The sequence below is a fragment of the Arabidopsis lyrata genome, assembly GCF_000004255.2.
Source record: "Arabidopsis lyrata subsp. lyrata unplaced genomic scaffold ARALYscaffold_4, whole genome shotgun sequence".
NCBI classification, from domain to species: Eukaryota; Viridiplantae; Streptophyta; class Magnoliopsida; order Brassicales; family Brassicaceae; genus Arabidopsis; species Arabidopsis lyrata.
The window spans coordinates 17,844,134-17,865,755 of record NW_003302552.1 but is presented as its reverse complement, the minus strand read 5'-3'; the positions used below and the strand labels follow the sequence as shown (position 1 = coordinate 17,865,755).

General features: G+C 37.8%; 2 protein-coding genes across 2 annotated transcripts; one reads left to right on the top strand and one right to left on the bottom strand.

Annotated features, from left to right (window-relative positions):
- Positions 1 to 4,749: 4,749 nt before the first annotated feature.
- LOC9317571 lies at positions 4,750 to 9,296 on the bottom strand. The gene is made up of 19 exons (XM_021027200.1): positions 8,961 to 9,296; positions 8,660 to 8,887; positions 8,488 to 8,583; positions 8,360 to 8,412; positions 8,163 to 8,259; positions 7,944 to 8,017; positions 7,739 to 7,847; positions 7,336 to 7,446; positions 7,112 to 7,188; positions 6,956 to 7,022; positions 6,788 to 6,853; positions 6,584 to 6,691; positions 6,372 to 6,502; positions 6,195 to 6,261; positions 5,998 to 6,062; positions 5,807 to 5,900; positions 5,588 to 5,658; positions 5,110 to 5,489; positions 4,750 to 5,007 (listed from the first exon to the last, which is right to left on the bottom strand). Exons 1-18 carry the CDS (start codon positions 9,108 to 9,110, stop codon positions 5,129 to 5,131), a joined length of 2,025 nt encoding a protein of 674 aa, XP_020882859.1. The 5' UTR covers positions 9,111 to 9,296; the 3' UTR covers positions 4,750 to 5,007; positions 5,110 to 5,128.
- A 9,119-nt stretch (positions 9,297 to 18,415) lies between these two features.
- LOC9315730 (ABC transporter G family member 2) lies at positions 18,416 to 20,780 on the top strand. The gene is given in 2 exon segments (XM_021029244.1): positions 18,416 to 18,878; positions 18,881 to 20,780. Coding segments are annotated over 2 exon segments (2,265 nt in total). The 5' UTR covers positions 18,416 to 18,437; the 3' UTR covers positions 20,705 to 20,780.
- The last annotated feature ends 842 nt before the right edge of the window (positions 20,781 to 21,622 follow it).

Here is a 21,622-nt window from a genome sequence, read left to right as displayed (position 1 = left end):
AAACAAATAAAATATAAAACACATTTAACTAACATCAGCATCTGTAGTAGGTGGCAAATCAGAATGGAGGGGTCTGAGAGCCTAACAAGCAAAAATGTAACAACATTACAATAACTTGATGCATATATTCGTTTGAGAAAGATATAACGGATAAAGAAATTAGCTGGTAACTTCATTATTATCAACCTCTTCCTGACTTCCACGAGTAGTCTCACTCCCCGACTGAAACAATTAAGATATGAATAAGAAATTTATGAAACGGATAATCTGAAAATGGTACTCCCCAGACGAAATTTCCTATCTAACTTACCTCCGACTCTCTGGGATACGATGTCTCCATGTCATCACCCTAATAATTCACAATCACATATTAGTCGTTAGCAGGTAAACATATAGATATCTAATACATAAAACTTAACTATACTACGTAACCTGCATGCTGCTGTCTGGAATGGAAGAAGACAACTCAGGCAATAGGCCCTACAAAAATAAATAATGCGTTACCAATTGATTAAGAGAGCAACACAAGCAAAAATGAATAAAAAAGGGCAGAATGCAATCGCCAAAAATGGCTTCACAATGACGAGACCAACCAAAACGATAAGAAACAAGTGATCAGTGTTTTAATGTTAACAACTAACATTAACATTATCAGCAGGCTTCCCGGGAGGTGGCATAGTCTTCTCGTTTTCATTCTGCCAACAATAAAACACTGTTAAATTTCAAAACTCGAAATTTCAGAACATATTAAAAATAACGCCAGAACGCTATTATAAACTAACCATTACATTATCTAGGTTAGGAGGCACACCAGCCACGTTATTGCCATCACCACCGACGTTATTAGAATTGTAGAAACTCACTATATCTTCAACGCCAGCCATCACGTCAACAGGGGTGGAAGACCGGATATTATATTCACCAGCTGGAAAAGAATCATACATAGCATGAGCAGCAGAGGCGTGAACAGGGGAAGAATTCACATTTTTCCCAGCAGCAGATTGTTTCAACTTATCAGCAGGAACGGGGTCTCCTGATGTCGCCGGGGTTTTAGAATTGTCAACGTCAATAACAGTATTCCTGACAAACCAATTAATCACCCCTTGAATAATCCTTTTTTCTACGCCGTCGAGTTTGTCATCGAGCAATCGAGACAAATCATCTTTCGCTACATGACCAGAACCTTGACCTTCCTCTAAATTGGGACTTTGATGCTTCCTTCGTAGACCAACCGGGTTCCTCCCTTGGTTTTGTGGCTTCCTACCACGAACTATTTTGGATTTGCCACCCCTCTTAACCTTTTTTGGCCCCACTTCCACCTCGGATGGTATACATCCCCCAGTAAACATTTCATTGCGAAAAGTAATCCCTTCGCCAACTAACTTGACGATATTATCAACCCTCACATCTTCCTCATCATCAGACCAGCTTAAATCTTCTTCCGGGTTCATCTCCACGTCAGGGCAAATGATAGGCTCCACATACGTCTGCGTAGTACAACATATCGGAGATGAAGATTAGAAACGCTAACAAAAATGATATCAAGATAATATAATTATCGGGTGGTAGATTTCTTACCGAGCAGTTACCATCCAACTCTTTCGCATTGCCAAGCATCAGGGGAACCAACTGACGAGGAGCAACTTCAACAGCTTCATCTACATCAGAGTCGGTCCCCACAACCTCATCCATCAACGGGCCTTCCTGAATAGCGGGAGCAGCTTGCAAAACAACAAGCTGGAGAGCGTATAACAGGCCCTGAACAGCGACACAAGTAGTAGCGAGTTGCTCAACTTCCCTCTCTTTAATTGAGGTCATCATCATCTCAAACGACATCCGCCCCCAAGGATAAGCAAGAAAACCCTCCAAATCTTCAGACATCTCAGCGTGTTCCTTCACTATTTTGGGGTAATGAGAGGTAGGAAGAAGAAACCCATCAACAATGGCCAGGCACGCGTATCTCAGCCTTACGTCTCTATCAGAGACAATCCTCCTTTTCAACATCGTGACAACCCTTTCCACTGTCACGTCTTCTTCAAGCCCAAACAAAGTGCTGTAATAAGGAATTTTTTTCCCAGCCGTCCCTCTTATCTTCTTCTTTTTCCGAGACGGGTACTTACCACAGGGAAGACCAGTAACAAGTTTGAACTCCCGCAGCGAGAAACGAACAGGCGTGCCGGCGTATACAACCCAAATCTCATTGGGTTTCGCTACATCCAATTGGCGACTCAAAAGGAAAATACCAAAACTCGCAGACCACGACGGCTTATTAGGAAAATCCAAAATCCCTCCAAGCGAAGTACCCGCAATGTACTCACGTTCTTCGTCATCCAAAGCTTCAATAATGCCGCATAGTGTTTTGATTTTGTGGTACACATTAACTCTTTCCCCAAGGGGTTCTTCTCCAGCAGCGATCAACCGATTCGGAAGTTCAATCTCTCGCATCTAACAAGAAAAAAGTGAGCCGCAGTTAGACAATCATATAACAAAATCTTATCAGACTCCGAAAAAACCTAGACAGCAGTATAGATAGGAAATTTACTCCGGTTCTGCGACAAAGAGAATTTTACTACGGCGAATTGAAACAACACAGAAGATAGGCTGACGAAAGCGCTTCGATTCTCTGAAAAACAATGTGTTTTACTAAGACAAAAAAGGGATGCGACTCTCCTTATGAAAGAAAAAGGATAACGATGACTCGTTTCCCCAAGACCAATTAAATAAAGAAAAACCAAAAAAAAACAACACGCGCATACAAATAAAGATCTACTAAAGATTTTAATACGGCCGTCTGACACAATATATTTCAAACAGTATAAAAAGATCTTCCCGCTATATAGGGGTACATGCGCAATTTCCCCATATACAGTTCCAGCCAAATAGTAGCTTTTTTCGGGCCCTAAATAACGACTCTTCGAGGTATAGTCTGTTCAATTTCCCTAATAATAATCACATATGTAAGATTTATATACTTTCCTTTTTCTTTTTTTACTGAGTAACGAATTTAGAAATAAGATCGTACATAAATGAAGTCAAGAAAAATTGATTTTATGCAGTTTGTACTTGTTTGACAAAAAAAAAAAAAGGGGGTTTGTACCTCGTCGTATTTACACATTAGATTATTAGAGGTTGGAATTTTGGTCAAATCGGTTACATGCAATTTTAAAGTATTTAAAGACCACTTAACCGAATACTATTTCTAAGGAATAACATATTATGTGCACGTTCCTTCAGAATGTTCGGTAAAATTATAACAATACATAAAGATTAGCATGGTCAATATTATGATCAGTAGGTGAATTTTATATATATTTCGAATACCTACTAATAACGAATAGTTCTTTTTTTTTTTTCATCCACTAATAACGAATAGTTCATCATAAAAGAAAGGAAGGTTTAGTGTAATTGTACAATTTAGTTGGTAACTCCGTACAAATGATGTCTTAGTTGGTATTGGAGTGGGAACTCTGTCGTCGTACACAGCGAAGTACCTAAAAAGGCAGAGTGAGTTAGTTCTTCTCTGTTTCAATCATTGAAACACCTCACAAAGTAAATGCCAATGACATTTTATTTGTTTAGTAAAATTTATACTAACTTCTTTTCCAGCAAGAATTTTTATAATTTTAGCATTCTGAGATTTAACATATACATAAGTGTGGTAAAGATGTAGAATGATGAGAACAACTACACTTTCAACTTTTTTCTTCAATATCCCACACTATGTGTAAATTAAAAATAATGACAACGACAACACAATCAGAAATCCGAAATTTCTCTAACTTATACATATATGTTTGAATAAGTAAAGAAAGGAGAGTATAGGATTGAAAAGATATAACAAAGAAACAAAGTGGGAATAAGATTTAGATGAACTTGTAAACAAATCCTTAATTACTTTTTAGAACCCACTAATTTGAGTTAATGGAATGAGTGTGGGAAGCCTCTCTCTGAGTCAAAAACATATGCACACCATAAGACCACCACACTTCATAAAAAATGTGGACCTACCTGTTTTTATTTTTCTTATAGTTTTATTTACTTCTTCTAACAACAAGTAGACATGAAATTGTTCTGTGCATTCATCATATCTTTAGCTACCACGTAATTCGAATTTGAACCTCTTGAAATAATGTTAAAAATATAAGGAAATTGTACTATTCAGGTAGGACTAAGCCAAGACACCAAATGATAACAACAAAAACCATTCGGCAGCTTTTGTAGTTTCAAACCAAAAATATGTCAATCAACTTAAATCGGATCTCATGACTTGTCTGACTTTTTTTTTTTTTAAAAATACTCCATTTGAAGGATCTGTGATCCAGCTGAAGCAAACAAGGTGTGTGTCAGTGCAAACAAGATATATAGTTAGAAAATTGTTGTTTTTATCAAATGGCAAAGATTTTAACTTAAAAGCAATCATTAACTAAGAAAAATTCGAATGTGTATATTATACGTATATTTTTTGAAGTGGTGGGCGTTGGCATTGGCACGACAAAAGAAATGTGCAAACTTTTTTTTTTTGTGCGCTCAATAAGCAATAAAAGCATTGTTTTGTATGGAGGTAACATGCATTTATATCATTTGAATGTACTGATGATCACAGTGAATGCATTTCCCATTCAAATTTTGAACCAATATAATATGCCAAGCACAATTTTTTTTCTAGGGAAATATTTCTTGGCAAAACATGAATTACCGTCATCATGCATTGATATTTGTCTACTTAAAAAAATATCAAAAAGGAACAAAAATGAAAACATAAATATATACTAATTCTTATCTCCGGCCGAAAAAGGCCAAAAAATATGCCGGGAGAGGTGAGAGTAATATACAAAACTTATTGGGTGGCTATATTATTATCTACACTTGATCATATTTCATATTATAGGTTCAAAAAGAAGAAATAAACTTAATTACAATGTCCTTTTATGGTTTATACTCTGGAAACTCCGATTCATTTTAGTCAGATAGTAATTAGATATACTCTCCTCTTCCAACGATCATCTCCTACAACAACAACAACATAATAAAATGTAACTAACGTTAACATCTACAATGTCTATTACCCAAAAACATGTGAATTTGAAAGCTTCTTGTAATGTGGCTTACCATTGCAAAATTTGGGAGATCAACTACTGGTTTTTGAGGTGAGAGTTTCATCAAGAGCGTCGAATTCCCAGTCATTGATTTCATCTGCCAAGAACTCTTCTCCGTCGACGTCCAGTTCCAACTCCAGTTGTTTCTTTGCCGGGTCTTCTTCCTTCTCTGAAGACCCTTTTTTACTGTCTGGTGAATCATCATTACCGGAAAGTTTCAGGACTGTATCGGTAAGTGGAGTCTCATGCGTCATTTTCAGGGACGGTGAGCGTGAAGATGATGAGGTTCTAGAAGGAGACTCAATATCCAAAAGCGGGCGTTCGATAGCCTCAAACTCTTGTTTTGTTTTGTCCAATACCTCAAATAGTTCTTTCACTCTTTTATCGTCTTTCCTGGATCCAAAGAACACCAAGAACGGTTAAAACAAAAGTGAAGTAAGATCTTGACTATAGTTTTTACAAAAGAACGGGTATGTTTTTGTAGCTTTTACCTGGAGATACCTTCTGTTTGTGAATAGAATGGCTTTTTCATCGCATCCACCACACTTAATGTTGTTACAAACTGTTAAAAGCTAATAAATAATCAGAAGAGCTGTTATGGAAAAGGAAGGGCAGAGTAGAAACTTGTGCCACAAGCTTAGGAATGTTCTGTTCTATTATGCACATTGATAAGGGTGATCTAGATTTCTATTTCGTAAAGCCATTTTTACCTTAGCTTCGAGGTCCAGATACTCCTTCTCAAGCTGTTTTCTAGAATCAAATGGCTTTGTATCCTTGTTGTCTGTGATTTTCTCTGCTTCTAACCTAATATTTCCCCATAAGCAGATAAGCTATAGCTTTCAGCCTAACTTAGTGTCAAATAAAATTTGCAAGAACAGAGAAGTGATCATATATATATTACCCTTTACTTGGTTCCAAACTTTCCACGACTCCTCGGATTTTCGGTATATATGGATCCAATTGTTCCTGATTTGATATTTAAAATATGAATGTGAGATACTTTTACTCTTTGGTTTACAGTCATGATAGGAATTGGAATCAGTTTTTCTTTTTTTTTTTAAATGTATACAATTTCTCTACTGTATCATAATACATTACCTTGTAGAAAGATAGGAGTTGAACAATCAGGTCGATGAAATGGTCACTATATCTCTCCATCTCACCACTTGAGTATCGATCCATGGTGGAAGGAATGGCAACAGATAGATTTAACGCAAAGTAATTAAGGAATCAACATAATTGCTGAGATCTTTGGATAGTGGAGACAAGACATACCTCACTTGGTTTTCCTTTTGTTGAGAAAATTTAGACTGGAGAATCCAGGTATCTTCCAAAAATTTGATCCACTTATTTACAACATCTGCCTCTACTCGGCATGAAGTTATCGAACGAGTCAGCTCTTCTTCCTACAACATATGCCAGCCAAACATCACAAACTATATATTATTATAGGCTAATACAAGGGGGAAGGACAAGTAGTTAAGTACCTTTGACTTCAGGTGCATAAGAATTTCGTTACTCGCATTATCGAACTGCTCTCTTTCTTCTTGGGCATTGCGAAGGCGAGCCCGGGCAGATGTTATTGAGGTGTTGACCTTCAAAATACATGTGAACTCTGTAATATGACCTACAAATCTAAATCTCTACCAATTCACTAAATTTCTTTTGAATAAAGTTCTTGTGAAAGTTACCCTTTTCAGCTCAGCTTCAAGATCATCCTTCAAAATCTCAAGTTTTTTTAATTCTGCAGCTACATCCTGGAAATCACATTTGTACTCAGCCCTTAATAAGAAAATGTACCAGACCAGTACTAAGCCAATATCTCATAAACAAGGCCAAAGAGATTAGGGGCTGCAAACCTTCTCCAGCTGACCAACTTCAGTAGTTTTAGAAACTCGGTAGCTTAGAGCTTCTTCTTTTTGGCTTCTGCTTTGTCATATGGAAAAAGATGGCTCTGAACTATGGTAGTAAAGATTGTAGATAAAATTTGAGATTGCCAAGTTACATTTTCTCACCTATGATCCACTATTCGCTTTTCGGCTTTCGAGGTAGAATTGAGTAAGGATTCTGACAGAACTTTCAGTTTATCGACCTGCAAGATACATAGTGAATCTTAGCAAGAATTCACTTAATAGATCTTCGTATTTCCAAAATTTTGAGAAAAAAAAAGAAGCTAATAAACAAATAAGAACAAACCAACAATAATGGTGAATGTTCAGGATTGTCTGCAGTTTCTCACCTTCTCACTGTGGCGTTGAAGGGAATCACCATTGCGTAATGATTTTTTCCTAAGCAAGAGTGCTTCTAGTTTTGAAAAAGTGCGAACTTGCTCAAGAATTTCCCGGAGAGCCTGCAAAGACCACCAAACTTTCAGTACATCTCACAGGGATTGACCAAGGGATGTGTTGACATAAATCATGAAAATACTTGGGAAACAAAACAATGGAATAAAGATTTTCCTAGAAACCTCACAGTACTTTCTACCATTTGTTATATTCTTGAAAATCTAATCGAAATATTACAGTTTACGCGCTCTCTTATACAAGATAAGTTAACAACTGTTGGAAATCTGAGACCAAATCTAATGCAATCAAGCTTAGAGTGAACAATGTGGAAGTAGAAATTAGGAGAGAAAATATCACCTCTGTTGATGCAGCAGTTTTTGAAGCATCTTCATTTGAAGCATGCTCGAGAACCTTGACTTTTGTCTTATCGAGTTTCTCCATCAGACTATGGGCTTCAATATCTATTCTGAGCCAGTTACAAACGAGAACCGAAACAAAACAAGTAAAATCTTAAGACTTGAACAATCATGGATCTTGTAAAAGGGTTCTGATCCAAGTATACCTTGCAAGATCAGCACTGATTTTTAACCCTCCAATAGCACCTTGGACATATTGAAGCAGTTCCTCGCGCTTTGCCTAGAAAATGACATAAGAAGGCATTACATGGTGCAAGCCAAGAACATGTGTGTTATAAGACTATCTAGTCAAACAATCCAAGACTGAAAGGAACAGAGTCTAGGAAACAGAACACTTGTTTTGCAAAATCCAGCAACATCCTTACCAGAACTTCATCCTTGTATTTCGAAAACACCATTGCTAAGTCCTGCACATTTTGAATCACTGCTTCATGAACTTCCTTCTCTCCTGACAAACAGAGCCTGTATATATCAACCATGACCATTTGAGTTGATATGCAAGGCTTCACTTTCTCTTAAAGTAACTGAAACAGAGTTTTTTCAATGGAAGTGAAAACATCACCCAAACAGTTCCAAAAGCAGCTGGACTTCTTCCTCATTGGGTGCTTCCAAAATCTGATTCACAAAAAAAGAGTTAACCAATGATCACTATTGCAATACAGACACACAATTGCAGTATATCTAACTTACCATAGACAACACCATCCCTTCAAGCGCCTCGCTATGAAGAAACACATCGCGGAAAGTCATTGGCTCACCGGGAAGACCAGGATCAACGTAATAAACCTATACAATTTCTCAAATTTATTAGCCAACATGATCGAGCCATGACCAAAGACATGCAGATTGTTGGATTACTCACGGTGCTGAAGTTTTTAGGAGAATCTTTAGCTTCTTCTGAATAAGGTTGATTATGATCATCGGTTTTGTGATTGTTATTGTCGAAACAAGAATAAGACATTCTCTCAATCTCTTTCAAAGCAACAAGCCATCTTCTCAACAACTGCACTCTCTCGCCGCCTCTCGAAGAAACCGAAACCTCTTCTAATCTCTTCACCGCGAGACTAAAGCTCTTCACATTCCTCGATCCCTACATTTTAAACACATACATCGGAGATTAGAATCGCAATCTTAATAAGGAGACGAGATAAGAGATAACGTACGATGCGATCCTGGATGAGTTTGGCGCCTTCGGAAACGGCATTGCCGGCGGTAAGCACGACGGAATCAGCGTAATTGCGAACGGTGCGGGTGATATTGTTCTTCCCGCCGACTTCTACTGCTTTGTTCACCGCCGATCTCAACCACGACATCGTCGAGATTCTTCTTTTGTTCTCCAAAAATTCACAAGTTGTCGATGATCGGATTTTGATTTTTGAATTTGGCTAAAATTAGGGTCTCGTTGTTCTGGTTTTTTAACGATATTACTGGTTGGAGAAAAATAAGATCGCATGGAGAGAAAACATTAAAACAAAACAGAGTGCACAACAATGCGAGAGATTGGAGAACAAGTCAGACGCAGCGTGTTCTTTTCAACATTTTCCTATGTGTCTTTTTTTTTTTTTTTGATGACCTTTATTTATTTTAAGGTGTTCAATTTGGACTTGTTTAATAATTATTGAATAATTACCAAATTATTCTAATCCAATTTGTTATTTTGCATTTATTTTACGCCAATTGTGGCTTATTATAAATAGATTTTTTTTCTCTTTCAAAAATATTATCTTTTAAGATATATAAGATAGAAAAAATTGCCTTACATAATCTGCTGTTAATATCAAAAAATAATCTTATATAATACATTTTCTTAGATAGCTAAAATAAGATACAACCCATCAAACTTTTTTTCACTCAAATAACTTAGTTACAAAGAAAAAAAAAACCAATTATTTTTACAGCAAAATTCATATTATCATATATGGTTGTTTTGATGACATTTTCGTGGTTGAATATGCCACAAATTTACTAGCCGGTTTTTGTTGTCATGGTTACAATCTTACACATGTAGTTTTTGGCCAATTTTTGTATGTTATTGACGAATAGTCACATATACTGTGTTGATCTTCGAAAAATATGTGGGGTTATTTGACTATTTTTGTCTAAGTTATAGCAAAAAAAAATGCTATAACTCTCCCATGCATAGAGTTTTTAAGTAAGTATGTCGTGATCATAGCACAATTACGTAATTAATTAAAGTCTACCGAAATCAAAGAAGAATCAAGCAAGTTTGTCGTAGTCATAGCAGACTTATATCTACCAAGTATGCCTTAATCATAAATTAACACATACTTCTAAAGTCTGGTCAAAATTATAGCAAACAAATTATAAGTCTACCAAAACATTTTTGTATGCATAGATTGATGATGTTGGAGCCTTGGAGGCAACAACATAATAGTATATTGATTAGTGTTGGTCAGTTGTAGCCGTAGCAGCCTTAAGCAATTCATAGTTTAGATGTCTTTGATGCTAGCTAACATGCTATAAGTTTAATAAGTCTTAACTATATTTCAAGTACTACTTTTTTTTTTTGGGGACAAACTTAGCATTTCATCAGAAGTTTAACATCCATTAAAAGAAGATACAACAATGTTACAAAGATCCGAAACATCTAATAGAATGACCAACAAAGTGATCGAGTAAGAGGGCAAGCTAAAAATAACAACAAAGCTCAAATATAGACTTAGGGATAAGGGTGAATTCACGAGTTCTACCAAAGAAGAATATAAACACGGACAATCGATAAAACCGAGTTCTTCAAATCCGTAGTCCTTGCTGAAACCACAAGGAGGAAACAATGCCTCTAGAGTCAAACGGTCAACTATTTGCTTAACAGGGCCCGTCTTGAACAACATACCTCTCGCTTCTGCTCCAAGCAGAACAATATTGACGACAATGCTCCCTAGTCCCTATAACAATACCACTTAACTCAAGTGAAGTCTTTGGGAGGATAATAAACTTCGTAAAGGAGAGATGAGGACTATAAAAACCCCGCTAAACCAGAATAACTGGATCGATGCATGAAATAGATTTTATTATGCTTATTTATAGTTATAACTTACATGCACAAAAAAAATCGATGGCTGTAGGAGAATCTATCAATTAATGCAGTATTACTCACTTGTGTATATTTTCCTTATCTTATCGTAACAATGCTTAAAAGTAACTGTTATGCATGTGGTTGTCGTATAATAAGAGAAGTTCGTCAATTGGTAGCAACTGATGATGATAGAGTATTTGTAGTACCACTTGAAAATTAGAATTTGGGCCGAGAGAAGACATTTAAATGATATAACAGAGAATAAATTTAAGACGTTTGCTTATTTTGTAGGTGTTTTAATTTGATAATTGATAATCATATTCTATCCCGTGTACGTGAGAATTGAAAAACAAAGGGGAAACCCTAGTAAAATAGAGAAGAAAGGCTTTTAACTTTATTTTCCAATCTTATCTCATATGATTACATAGCATACCTATTTATAGCAAAAGCTAAGGTTACAATCATAGGACTTGATTACTGACAAGTGTCATCACCTGCACATGATGGTAGATCCAAGAGGAGCGAATCTATTCTTCATTTGGATCATAGTGTGAGATGTATGATGAGCTGGTGCGACTGCTTTGACTGTACGGAGGAGCTGAGCACATTGTTTGTGTGATAATGCTCTGTTACCGTTGGAGTCTAAAGAGGCTTTATCATTTGAAACCTTGATGGGCTTTGGTGGATCAGTGAAGCCACATGTCTCTGTTTTGTTGAGTATCCTTTACATCCTCCCTCAAACTTGGAGTGGGTGGAGAAGTCACACCAAGTTTGTACCTTAGATTACAGAAAGCTTGAACTGGAAGAGACTTCGTGAAGATATCAGCTAATTGATGAGTTCCCAGAATGTGATGAACAATAAGGGTACCCTCTGCAACTTGTTCTCGGACATAATGATAGTGAGTAGCAAAATGCTTTGACTGTTTGTGCAGAGCAGGATTAGCAGAGAGATAAACCGCTGATAGATTGTCACAATATAACTCTGGAGCTTGAGAGAGAGGCATACCAATGTTGAGTAGCAGATCTTTTAGCCAAATGATTTCGGCTGCAGTATCTGAAAGACACCTATATTCAGCTTCAGTTGAACTTCTGGAGACTGTTGGTTGACGTTTTGCAGACCAAGAGATAATGTTAGTCCCTAGGAATGTACAAAAGCCACCTGTAGACCTTCTAGTGTCTTGACAACCAGCCCAATCACTGTCACTATACGCCCTTAGTGTGAAATCAGTGTCAGGTGTGAGAGAGATCCCATAATCCAGAGTTCCTTTAATGTACCTTATGATTCTCTTGAGAAGATTGAAGTCAGCTAGAGTTGGAGAGTGCATCTTTTGACAGACATAATTGACTGCAAATTGAATTTCTGGTCTTGTAAGGGTAAGATACTGCAACTTTCCTGCTAAACTTCGAAAAAGAGTTGGATTATCGAACTGTTGATCTTGACCAGCAACTTTGTTGAGCTGAAGAGGGAGTGGTGTGGGCATTAGGGCACAATCTGTCATGCCTGCAGTGGTAAGGAGGTCCTCTGCATATTTGTGTTGATTGAGAAACAGACTTTTGGAGTGATAGTGAGCCTGAATACCAAGAAAGTAACTGAGTTGACCCATATCCTTCATTCTGAACTCTGTACTGAGAGACTGCAGAAGCTTGGCTATTAATTCTGAGCTGCTTCCCGTCAATAACATGTCATCCACATAAAGTAAGAGGATGATAAGCTCATTATCTCTGTAATAAACAAAAAGAGACGGATCCTTTAAACTGCATTCAAAACCATACTGAAGAAGGAAGGTACTGAACTTATTAAACCATTCCCTTGGCGCTTGTTTTAAACCATAGACTGCTTTGTGTAGTTTCCAAACATGAGCAGGATTTTCTGGATCATGAAACCCTGGAGGTTGATTCATGTATATTGTTTCTGATAAGTCTCCATGCAAGAAGGCGTTTTTGACGTCTAGCTGTTTGATTTCCCAATTCAAAACAGTAGCAGCATGTAGAACAAGACGCACCGTTTCAGTCCTCACAACAGGGCTGAAGGTCTCAAGAAAATCTACACCTTCTTCTTGATCATAGCCTTTGGCTACAAGACGTGCTCTAAGCTTGTCAAGAGTACCATCGGCATTAAGTTTTGTTCTGAAAACCCATCGACAACCAAGAATGTTCATATCTGGCCGATAAGGAACCAAAGAGAAAGTCTTTGTGTCAACAAAAGACTCGATTTCTTCACCCATTGCAGCAGTCCATCCGGGATGTTTGAGAGCAGAGGCCACTGTTTTGGGTTCCTTGACAATGACAGGTGTAGTATGCATTACATACTTGGGGTTAGGCTTTCTGACGCCATCTTTTCCTCTGGTGACCATAGAGTGTTCATTGACAACAGGTGGCAGTGGAGGAAAATCAGCATCAGTGAACAAAGTGTCTACATTTGATGTTGATGGAGAGGTAGCATCTGGTACAGTAATTGCAGGTTCTGCATTTGTAGGATGCTCCTGATGTGGATTTGTTATTAGAGGTATCACTGAAACAGGGATTTCAACTGATTCAGTATTACCTTGTGAAACTGAATTTGGAGTATGCAGTGGAGGCAATGCACCTTGTTGCCAGGATGAGAGAATAGAGGTCTTGGCTGCAGCATGAAACTGAGCATAATCTTCTGCAAAAGGATAGACCTGCTCATCAAAAATAACATGTCTACTAATATAAACTCTACATGTAGGAGGATAGACACACCGATAACCTTTGTATTTATCATTATAGCAGATGAAAACACATTTCAGAGACTTTGGCTCAAACTTGTTATTACCATAAGCCCTCAGAGTAGGATAACATGCACTTCCAAACGTCCTTAATGCTGAATAATCAGGTTTCTGCATAAAGAAAGCTTCAAAAGGACTCTTTAGAGGCTTGTGAGCAGTTGTAGGTAGAAGGTTACTCAGGTAGTTTGCAGTAAAAAAGGCTTCAACCCAGTACTGCTGTGGAACCTTCCCATGAAACAACATGCTGAGACCTAACTCTGTTAAGTGCCTATGCTTTCTTTCAGCAAGACCGTTTTGTTGCGGCGTATGAGGACATGAGATTAACTGCTTGATCCCACATTGTGCCAAATGAGCAACAAATTGATTACTTACAAATTCACTACCCCCATCACACTGAAATATCTTGATTTTCTTATTTAACTGATTCTCAACAAAGGTTTGGAACAAGAGAAAAACTGAGTAGAAATCAGACTTATTCTTCAATGGATAAAACCAGCAATAACGAGAGAAATTGTCAATGAAAATGACATAATATTTAAACCCTTGAGAAGAACAAACTGGGGCAGGTCCCCATAAGTCACAATGTAATCTCTCTAAAGGCTTTGTAGCTACAAAAATAGAAGAAGAAAAAGGAAGTTGAGCACTCTTTCCAAGCTGGCAAGACTCACACAACTTGTTGGTGCGTTTATTCACTGATATAGCTTCTGTTCTAGATAGGTGTTGAAGAATCTCTGCATGTGGATGCCCTAATCTTTGGTGCCATACTTCATCACTGGTGGAGTGTTGTCTTGTTGAATAGAAGGCTGTGAATGCAGGATTTTCCAACACATAGAGATCCTTATCCCTGCGTTCGACTGTGAGGAGCTGCTTTGTTTGCTTGTCCTTTACACGCACACCATCCGAGTCAAATTTAAAGGAGCATGGGTAATCTGAGCACAACTATGAAACAGAAAGAAGATTCCTAGCAACATCAGGACAGACAAGAACATCATTAAGCGGCAAAGGTTTACCTGACAGTGTCTGAAGAGGTATAGTACCAATGTGAGTTATTGGCAAGAAGTCACCATTCCCAACCATTACAGAATCATGTCCTTGATAAGGCTCAGACTGCTGCAGATTATTGACAGAGTTGGTGATGTGTGCAGTAGCTGCTGTGTCTGGGAGCCAGTCATTGCCAGTGCGATGTTCTTCATCAGAGATTCTCAGAGCAGCCATAGCAGTTGGTAGGGATGGCTGAGAGTAAGATTCATTGAAACGATTGTAACACTTGAAAGCACTGTGACCATATTTCCCGCATATCTGACAAGTTGGGCGAGAGGAATCATTGTTCTGACCATTGCCATGTTGTTGAAAGCCACGACCTTTTGTAGAGTAGTTGCCTCTTCCTCGATTACCAGAGCGTCCTCCCCTGTTGGTTGAACCACCTTTGTCATAGTAGCTCTTTTCAGTGTGAACAACCAGATGAGGAGTGACCTCAGGAGCAGAAGAGTAACTCTGTTGCTTATCATCAAAAGCAATGAGCTTGAAAACCACATCTTCATAGTAAGGACCAGGAGGTGTGTCCATAGAATGCTCAATAACAGTAGTTACAGGCTCATACTCTTTTCCCAAACCACTTAGCAAAGCATAGATTTTTTCTTGTTCAGTCATAGGAAAATCTATAGAGTGAAGCTGATCAAACACTTGTTTCATTTCACCAACATACTCTTCCATAGTTTTACCAGACTTAAGACAAGACCTTAACTTTTTCTGTAAATCATACTTCCTAGTGGTAGAGACTCTATTAAATTGTTTGGCAAGAGCAGACCATACCTCATGAGCAGAGTGCATCCCATAGACCACTCTCAAAGCAGATTCAGACAGAGAACCAAAGATCCAAGCGAGGACAAGCTGGTCATACTGAACCCACTGTGTAAACTCTGGATTTGGAGATTCAACATTGTTAACCAACACAGTAGCTGGCGGACGAGGGATAGCACCATTGACATAGCCCAGTAGCTTTTGTGGTGCAAGAAAAGACTCAATTTGAGTTTTCCATAACAAGTAGTTGGACTCTGTAAGTTTGAGAGTCATAACTTGAGCAATAGAAAAAGGAGCGGAAGGAAAAATATCAGTAGCCATGGATCGTATTACCAGTGCTCTGATACCATGAAAAACAAAGGGGAAACCCTAGTAAAATAGAGAAGAAAGGCTTTTAACTTTTTTTCCAATCTTATCTCATCTAATTACATAGCATACCTATTTATAGCAAAAGCTAAGGTTACAATCATAGGACTTGATTACTGACAAGTGTCATCATCTGCACATGATGGTAGATCCAAGAGGAGCGAATCTATTCTTCATTTGGATCATAGTGTGAGCTGTATGATGAGCTGGTGCGACTGCTTTGACTGTACGGAGGAGCTGAGCACATTGTTTGTATGATGATGCTCTGTTACCGTTGGAGTCTAAAGAGGCTTTATCATTTGAATCCTTGATGGGCTTTGGTGGATCAGTGAAGCCCATGTCTCTGTTTTGTTGATTATCCTTTACAAGAATGACTATAATGAAATTCAGTTTTGTAAGACTCAAGCACAACAAACACTTAGCTTAGAATGGTATCTTCCAAGCGCTCTATGTGAATAAGTTATAAAGTGTTTGCTACATGTTTTGCTTTTTTCGGTAATTGTGATTTCAGCTTCTGAGCATTGACTTTTTATACATCCTAATCTAGCAATCTATGCTCAAAAGGTTTTTAGATTTTGAAAGGTAATATTCGCATGATGAGACCATTAACGTCAGAGAGCATATATCTTTTATTTTGTCAACGACCACACATCTTCTTTATCAAATTGAACCTTTTATTTTGATTAGTTAGTATTGCAGCTTGATCTAAAATTTCACTTAAAAGTTATATATTTTGATAAAACAAATCATAGTTATGCAAAATTTATATGATATATAGTTTTGTTTAATTTGTTTGCGGTTTACAGTTGCTAGCAATCAATTACAACAAAATTTTATTCGTTTCGTAGTTGTTGGTCCAACAACATATTTTGGTGAGTGGTGACTAACAAAAAAAAAAAAAACCGGTTACTAGAAATTTTTGCTTCAAATTTTAAATTACCTATTGTCTTTATGGACTACAAAACAAATTATATAACTAAGTCGATGCAATATACTGTCGTCGCTATAACGAATTGTCACTATTGCTAACGATAGCAAAACGAATATGATTTAATCACTAATCGGTGTCTATACCGCTAGTGACTACACAAGAAACAATACCTATGTCTAATTTCGATAATAAGGGACAATCAAGGGATCATTCAAAAACAGACATTCTTGGATATTTTTAGTTAGTTATATTAGAAAGTTTATACCATATTCTCCAGCGACCAGGAACAGCCTCAAATCTTTCTAATTAATTAAGAACATTCTTGTTCGACCAAATTAGCTATCGGAACTCTGTGGTTCTCATTTGTATAACATTTGTTTATATATACAATATAAGAATTTGTTCAACATTTATTTTAGGTATTAAACAAAATTGAAAGGGACAGGCGTCATAAAACAAACATATAGTATTACATGTATATTTTTCTGTGTGTCATGTGATTTCTTGTAAGATTGGGTAAATAGAATCATTTAGGTCATATATAATGAAGCGTATAGTATAAAGTCCTGAAAAAACAGATATAACAGCCATACCAAACGTTTATATGATTACTTCTCCACGTTAGGCTTATATTATGCATTTCTGCTGGGTATTATATGCCTATTATTTCACGTTAGTGAGATTTTTGGTTTTCGTGTAGCCCACTCATACTATTGAAGTCGTGTCCACATTTATGTTCCAGTGACTTCCTAGTTACTAATTAATTACTATATGCCCATGTTGCACAGGATACCTATGTGATAATGTTACACATAAAAGCTTGCTTATTATCTAATATAGTCAGTTAGTTATGACTTATGAGTAAGAATGACTAATCAGAGGAGTGATCTATATTTGGTTTATCCAATTTTAACTTGTATTTTTGGTTGCTTAATTCAATATTTTCCTCTATTTTTTAAAAACATTTTTAAGGACATGATCTAGTATGTGATTGATTCTGAACATCTTTTTTGGTTCGATTGATTATGGAGGACATGTACTGAATTACATAGGAATGTGACTTTTTCTCTTTGCTAAATATAATTAAGTATCCCCTAAAAGCATGTTATTTTGTGGTATTTCACAATAAAATATATCAACCATCTTATTCTCCAAAAAAAAAATTATTTATGAAAAATTTCGGATGTCAAAAAAGATACGACAGTTTTGGGAGAAGTGGTGATATACTAAATTACACTAATAGAATAAAAAATTAAGACAATTTAATATCGTTAGTTTAATAAGATAGGTACGAGTTTGCAGATTTGGCACGATTTGGACGGCTGCTCACTAGCAGTTAAATCTAATTTTGCACGGACGTTACTCTCAACCCTTAAGACCCGTGTAACTAAACCCAAATAATTACTTAAAACTCTAGAAAATAGCAAATTTTCAAACTACCTTAAGCCCCAAGAAATAGACATAAACATAATGAGGAAGAAAATTGAGAAGGGGTTTTTGTACAACTTCCTCTCACCTACCCATTTACTTTTAGGTTTTCTACATTACATCAAAACATACAAAACCCAAAAGCTATCGTTAGATACACAGAGATTACCAACTATATTGACCATTTCGTATCTCTTTCATTCTTATAATTAAAATAAATATCTCTTTATAATACTCTCTTCTTATTCCTCCTATTCATTTCTTCTTTGTGGGTATGAGCTATATAACTCATATAGCCTGAGAAGATTAAGACAAAAATACAGAAACAATGTCTGGCTTGGGAAAATTATCTCCGGCCAAACGAGTAGACGGCAACAATGATCTTCCTCTGTTTTATGTAAACACGATGTCCATGGAGCCTCAACGTCGTCCAAGAGACACGCCTAGAGTCTCTGTCACATTCGCCGAGCATCTTATGAATGTGGAGGATGCAAGGAATGATGAAAGTGCAAGTAGCCGGGCTCTAGGAATTGCCTCACCAATCACTTCTTCTGCATCCTCTTTCAATTCATGGACCTCTGCTCCTGCTTCTTCTATATCTTCTTCCCCGTTTGTTCTTTCATTCAACGACTTGACCTACAGCGTGAAGATCCAAAAGAAGTTTAATCCCCTCGCTTGCTGCAGGAAGTCACGAAACGGTTCCTCGGTGAACACTAAGATACTATTGAACGGAATTTCAGGTGAAGCCCATGAAGGGGAGATGATTGGCGGTTCTTGGAGCAAGTGGGGTCTGGTAAATCAACGCTGATCGATGCATTAGCTAACCGGATCGCAAAAGACAGCCTCAGGGGATCCATTACCTTAAACGGTGAAGTTCTTGAATCCAGACTGCAGAAAGTTATATCGGCTTACGTGATGCAAGACGACCTTCTCTTCTCGATGCTTACCGTGGAGGAAACTCTAATGTTCTCTGCAGAGTTCAGGCTCCCTCGTTCACTCTCCAAGAAGAAGAAGAAAGCACGGGTTCAAGCTCTGATTGACCAATTGGGCCTAAGGAGCGCTGCAAAAACCGTGATTGGTGATGAAGGCCACAGAGGCGTGTCTGGAGGAGAAAGGAGACGTGTATCAATTGGAAACGACATAATCCATGACCCAATCATCCTCTTTCTCGATGAGCCAACCTCAGGGCTTGACTCTACGAGCGCCTACATGGTTATCAAAGTGCTTCAGAGAATCGCACAGAGTGGCAGCATAGTTATCATGTCAATCCATCAGCCAAGTTACAGAATCATGGGTTTGCTAGATCAGTTAATCTTCCTTTCTAGGGGAAACACGGTTTACAGTGGCTCACCAACACATCTCCCTCAGTTCTTCTCAGAGTTCGAGCACCCGATTCCTGAAAACGAGAACAAAACAGAGTTCGCTCTCGATCTCATCCGAGAGCTGGAAAATTCTGCAGAAGGAACCAAGCCACTTGTCGAATTCCACAAGAAATGGCGAGCAAAGCAAGCGCAATCACCAAGCTATAGCAATGGTAACAAGAAAAACAACAACGCATCTCTCAAAGAAGCGATAACCGCGAGTATCTCCAGAGGGAAACTCGTCTCTGGAGCAACAAACAACTCATCAAACCTAACACCATCATTCCAAACATTCGCCAATCCTTTCTGGATCGAAATGATCGTCATAGGCAAACGCGCTATACTAAACTCAATGAGGCAACCAGAGCTCCTCGGAATGCGACTAGGAGCTGTAATGGTGACCGGAATCATCCTAGCCACAATGTTCACTAACCTAGACAATTCCCCAAAAGGAGCACAAGAACGTTTAGGATTCTTCGCATTCGCAATGTCAACAACATTCTACACATGTGCAGAAGCAATCCCAGTGTTTCTAGAAGAACGTTACATATTCATGAGAGAAACAGCTTACAACGCTTACCGGAGATCCTCCTACGTCCTCTCTCAATCCATAATCTCAATCCCTGCCTTAATCTTCCTCTCCGCAAGCTTCGCCGCCACAACATTCTGGGCCGTTGGTCTGTCCGGAGGCACAAGTGGTTTCCTCTTCTTCTTCCTCACAATCCTCGCCTCATTCTGGGCCGGAAGCTCCTTCGTAACATTCCTCTCCGGCGTCGTCGCCAACGTAATGCTCGGATTCACAATCGTTGTAGCGATCCTCGCTTACTTCCTCCTCTTCTCCGGATTCTTCATCTCCAGAGATCGAATCCCTGTTTACTGGCTCTGGTTCCATTACATCTCCTTAGTGAAATACCCTTACGAAGGAGTGTTGCAGAACGAATTCGAAGATCCGACGAAATGTTTCGTCAGAGGAGTTCAGATTTTTGATAATTCGCCGTTGGGGGAGTTTCCGAACGACGTGAAGTTGAATCTGTTGAAGAGTATGAGCGGTGTTTTAGGGACGAATGTGACGGCGGAGACGTGTGTGACGACGGGGATTGATATATTGAAGCAGCAAGGGATTACGGATTTGAGTAAATGGAATTGTTTGTGGATTACTGTTGCTTGGGGATTTTTCTTTAGGGTTTTGTTTTATTTCACTTTGTTGATTGGGAGCAAGAACAAACGGAGGTGATGATTTAAACAATTTTTTTTTTTTGGTTGTGAAAATTAAGAAAAAATAAGAAAGCAAATGTTTGTTGTAATTTTTTTTTCCTTTCAATTATATATTTGTATTTCTTTGTTATAATTAATCGATTAATTAAATGTGTATTTTTAATCCCCTTATGAAATGAACTATTTAATATATATATCTTCTTTATTTTATTATAAAAAATAGTGAAAATGCTTTAGGAAAATAAAATGTAAAATGTAAAAAAAAAAAAAAACTCAAATTAAACCTTTAAGCTAAAAGATTTTTATCATGTTGGTGGAGCTTGGATCCTACGCAATCACCTGGGAGATGTCTTATTTTATGTCCGAGATGCTTTCCTTCCCATAGTTAACCGGATAGCTGCGGAATTACATATCATTCTTTGGTGCATCCGCAGTTTGAAAGATTTGCGTATAGAGTCTTGTGGAGTCTGGTCAGATTGTAAAGCAGCTTTGGACGCAATAGCTCGACCGGAGGAGTACCCCAAATACCGTTCTCAGATTATCAAAATTCAACAAGCAATACGGGTGATGCGGGAGGTTAAGTTTCACCTCTCTTCACCGAAAGCCAATTCTTTGGCCAAGGAGATTGCTTGTAGTGTGACACGAGAAGGACGGTTTACATCTTACCTAGCACGAGGAGGTCCGGCATGGTTACACAACCGGATTGAAGAAGAACGACGAGGTAGATTTTAGTTTTGTCATCGGCCTCTGTTTTGGGTTTCTCTGTTTTTCGATTTATGCTATGTTTTTCTTTCATACAACTCTGTTCCTTTTTGCAATATTATTCAAGACGACAAAAAAAAAAAAAAAAACTTTAAGCTAATATCAACTAATTTTTCTTGTAACAACAAAAAGAAACAAAATAGCATTATAGGCAGAATTTGATTTGTTCATCTGG

Excerpts from the sequence above, each read along its gene's own strand:
- LOC9317571 (XM_021027200.1), bottom strand. The coding sequence starts at position 9,110 with ATGTCGTGGTTGAGATCGGCGGTGAACAAAGCAGTAGAAGTCGGCGGG. Across the intron at positions 7,447-7,738 it reads AAACTGCTGCATCAACAGAG|GCTCTCCGGGAAATTCTTGA; the intron begins GTGATATTTTCT and ends TGGTCTTTGCAG. Across the intron at positions 6,262-6,371 it reads CAAAAGGAAAACCAAGTGAG|TGGTGAGATGGAGAGATATA; the intron begins GTATGTCTTGTC and ends TCGATACTCAAG.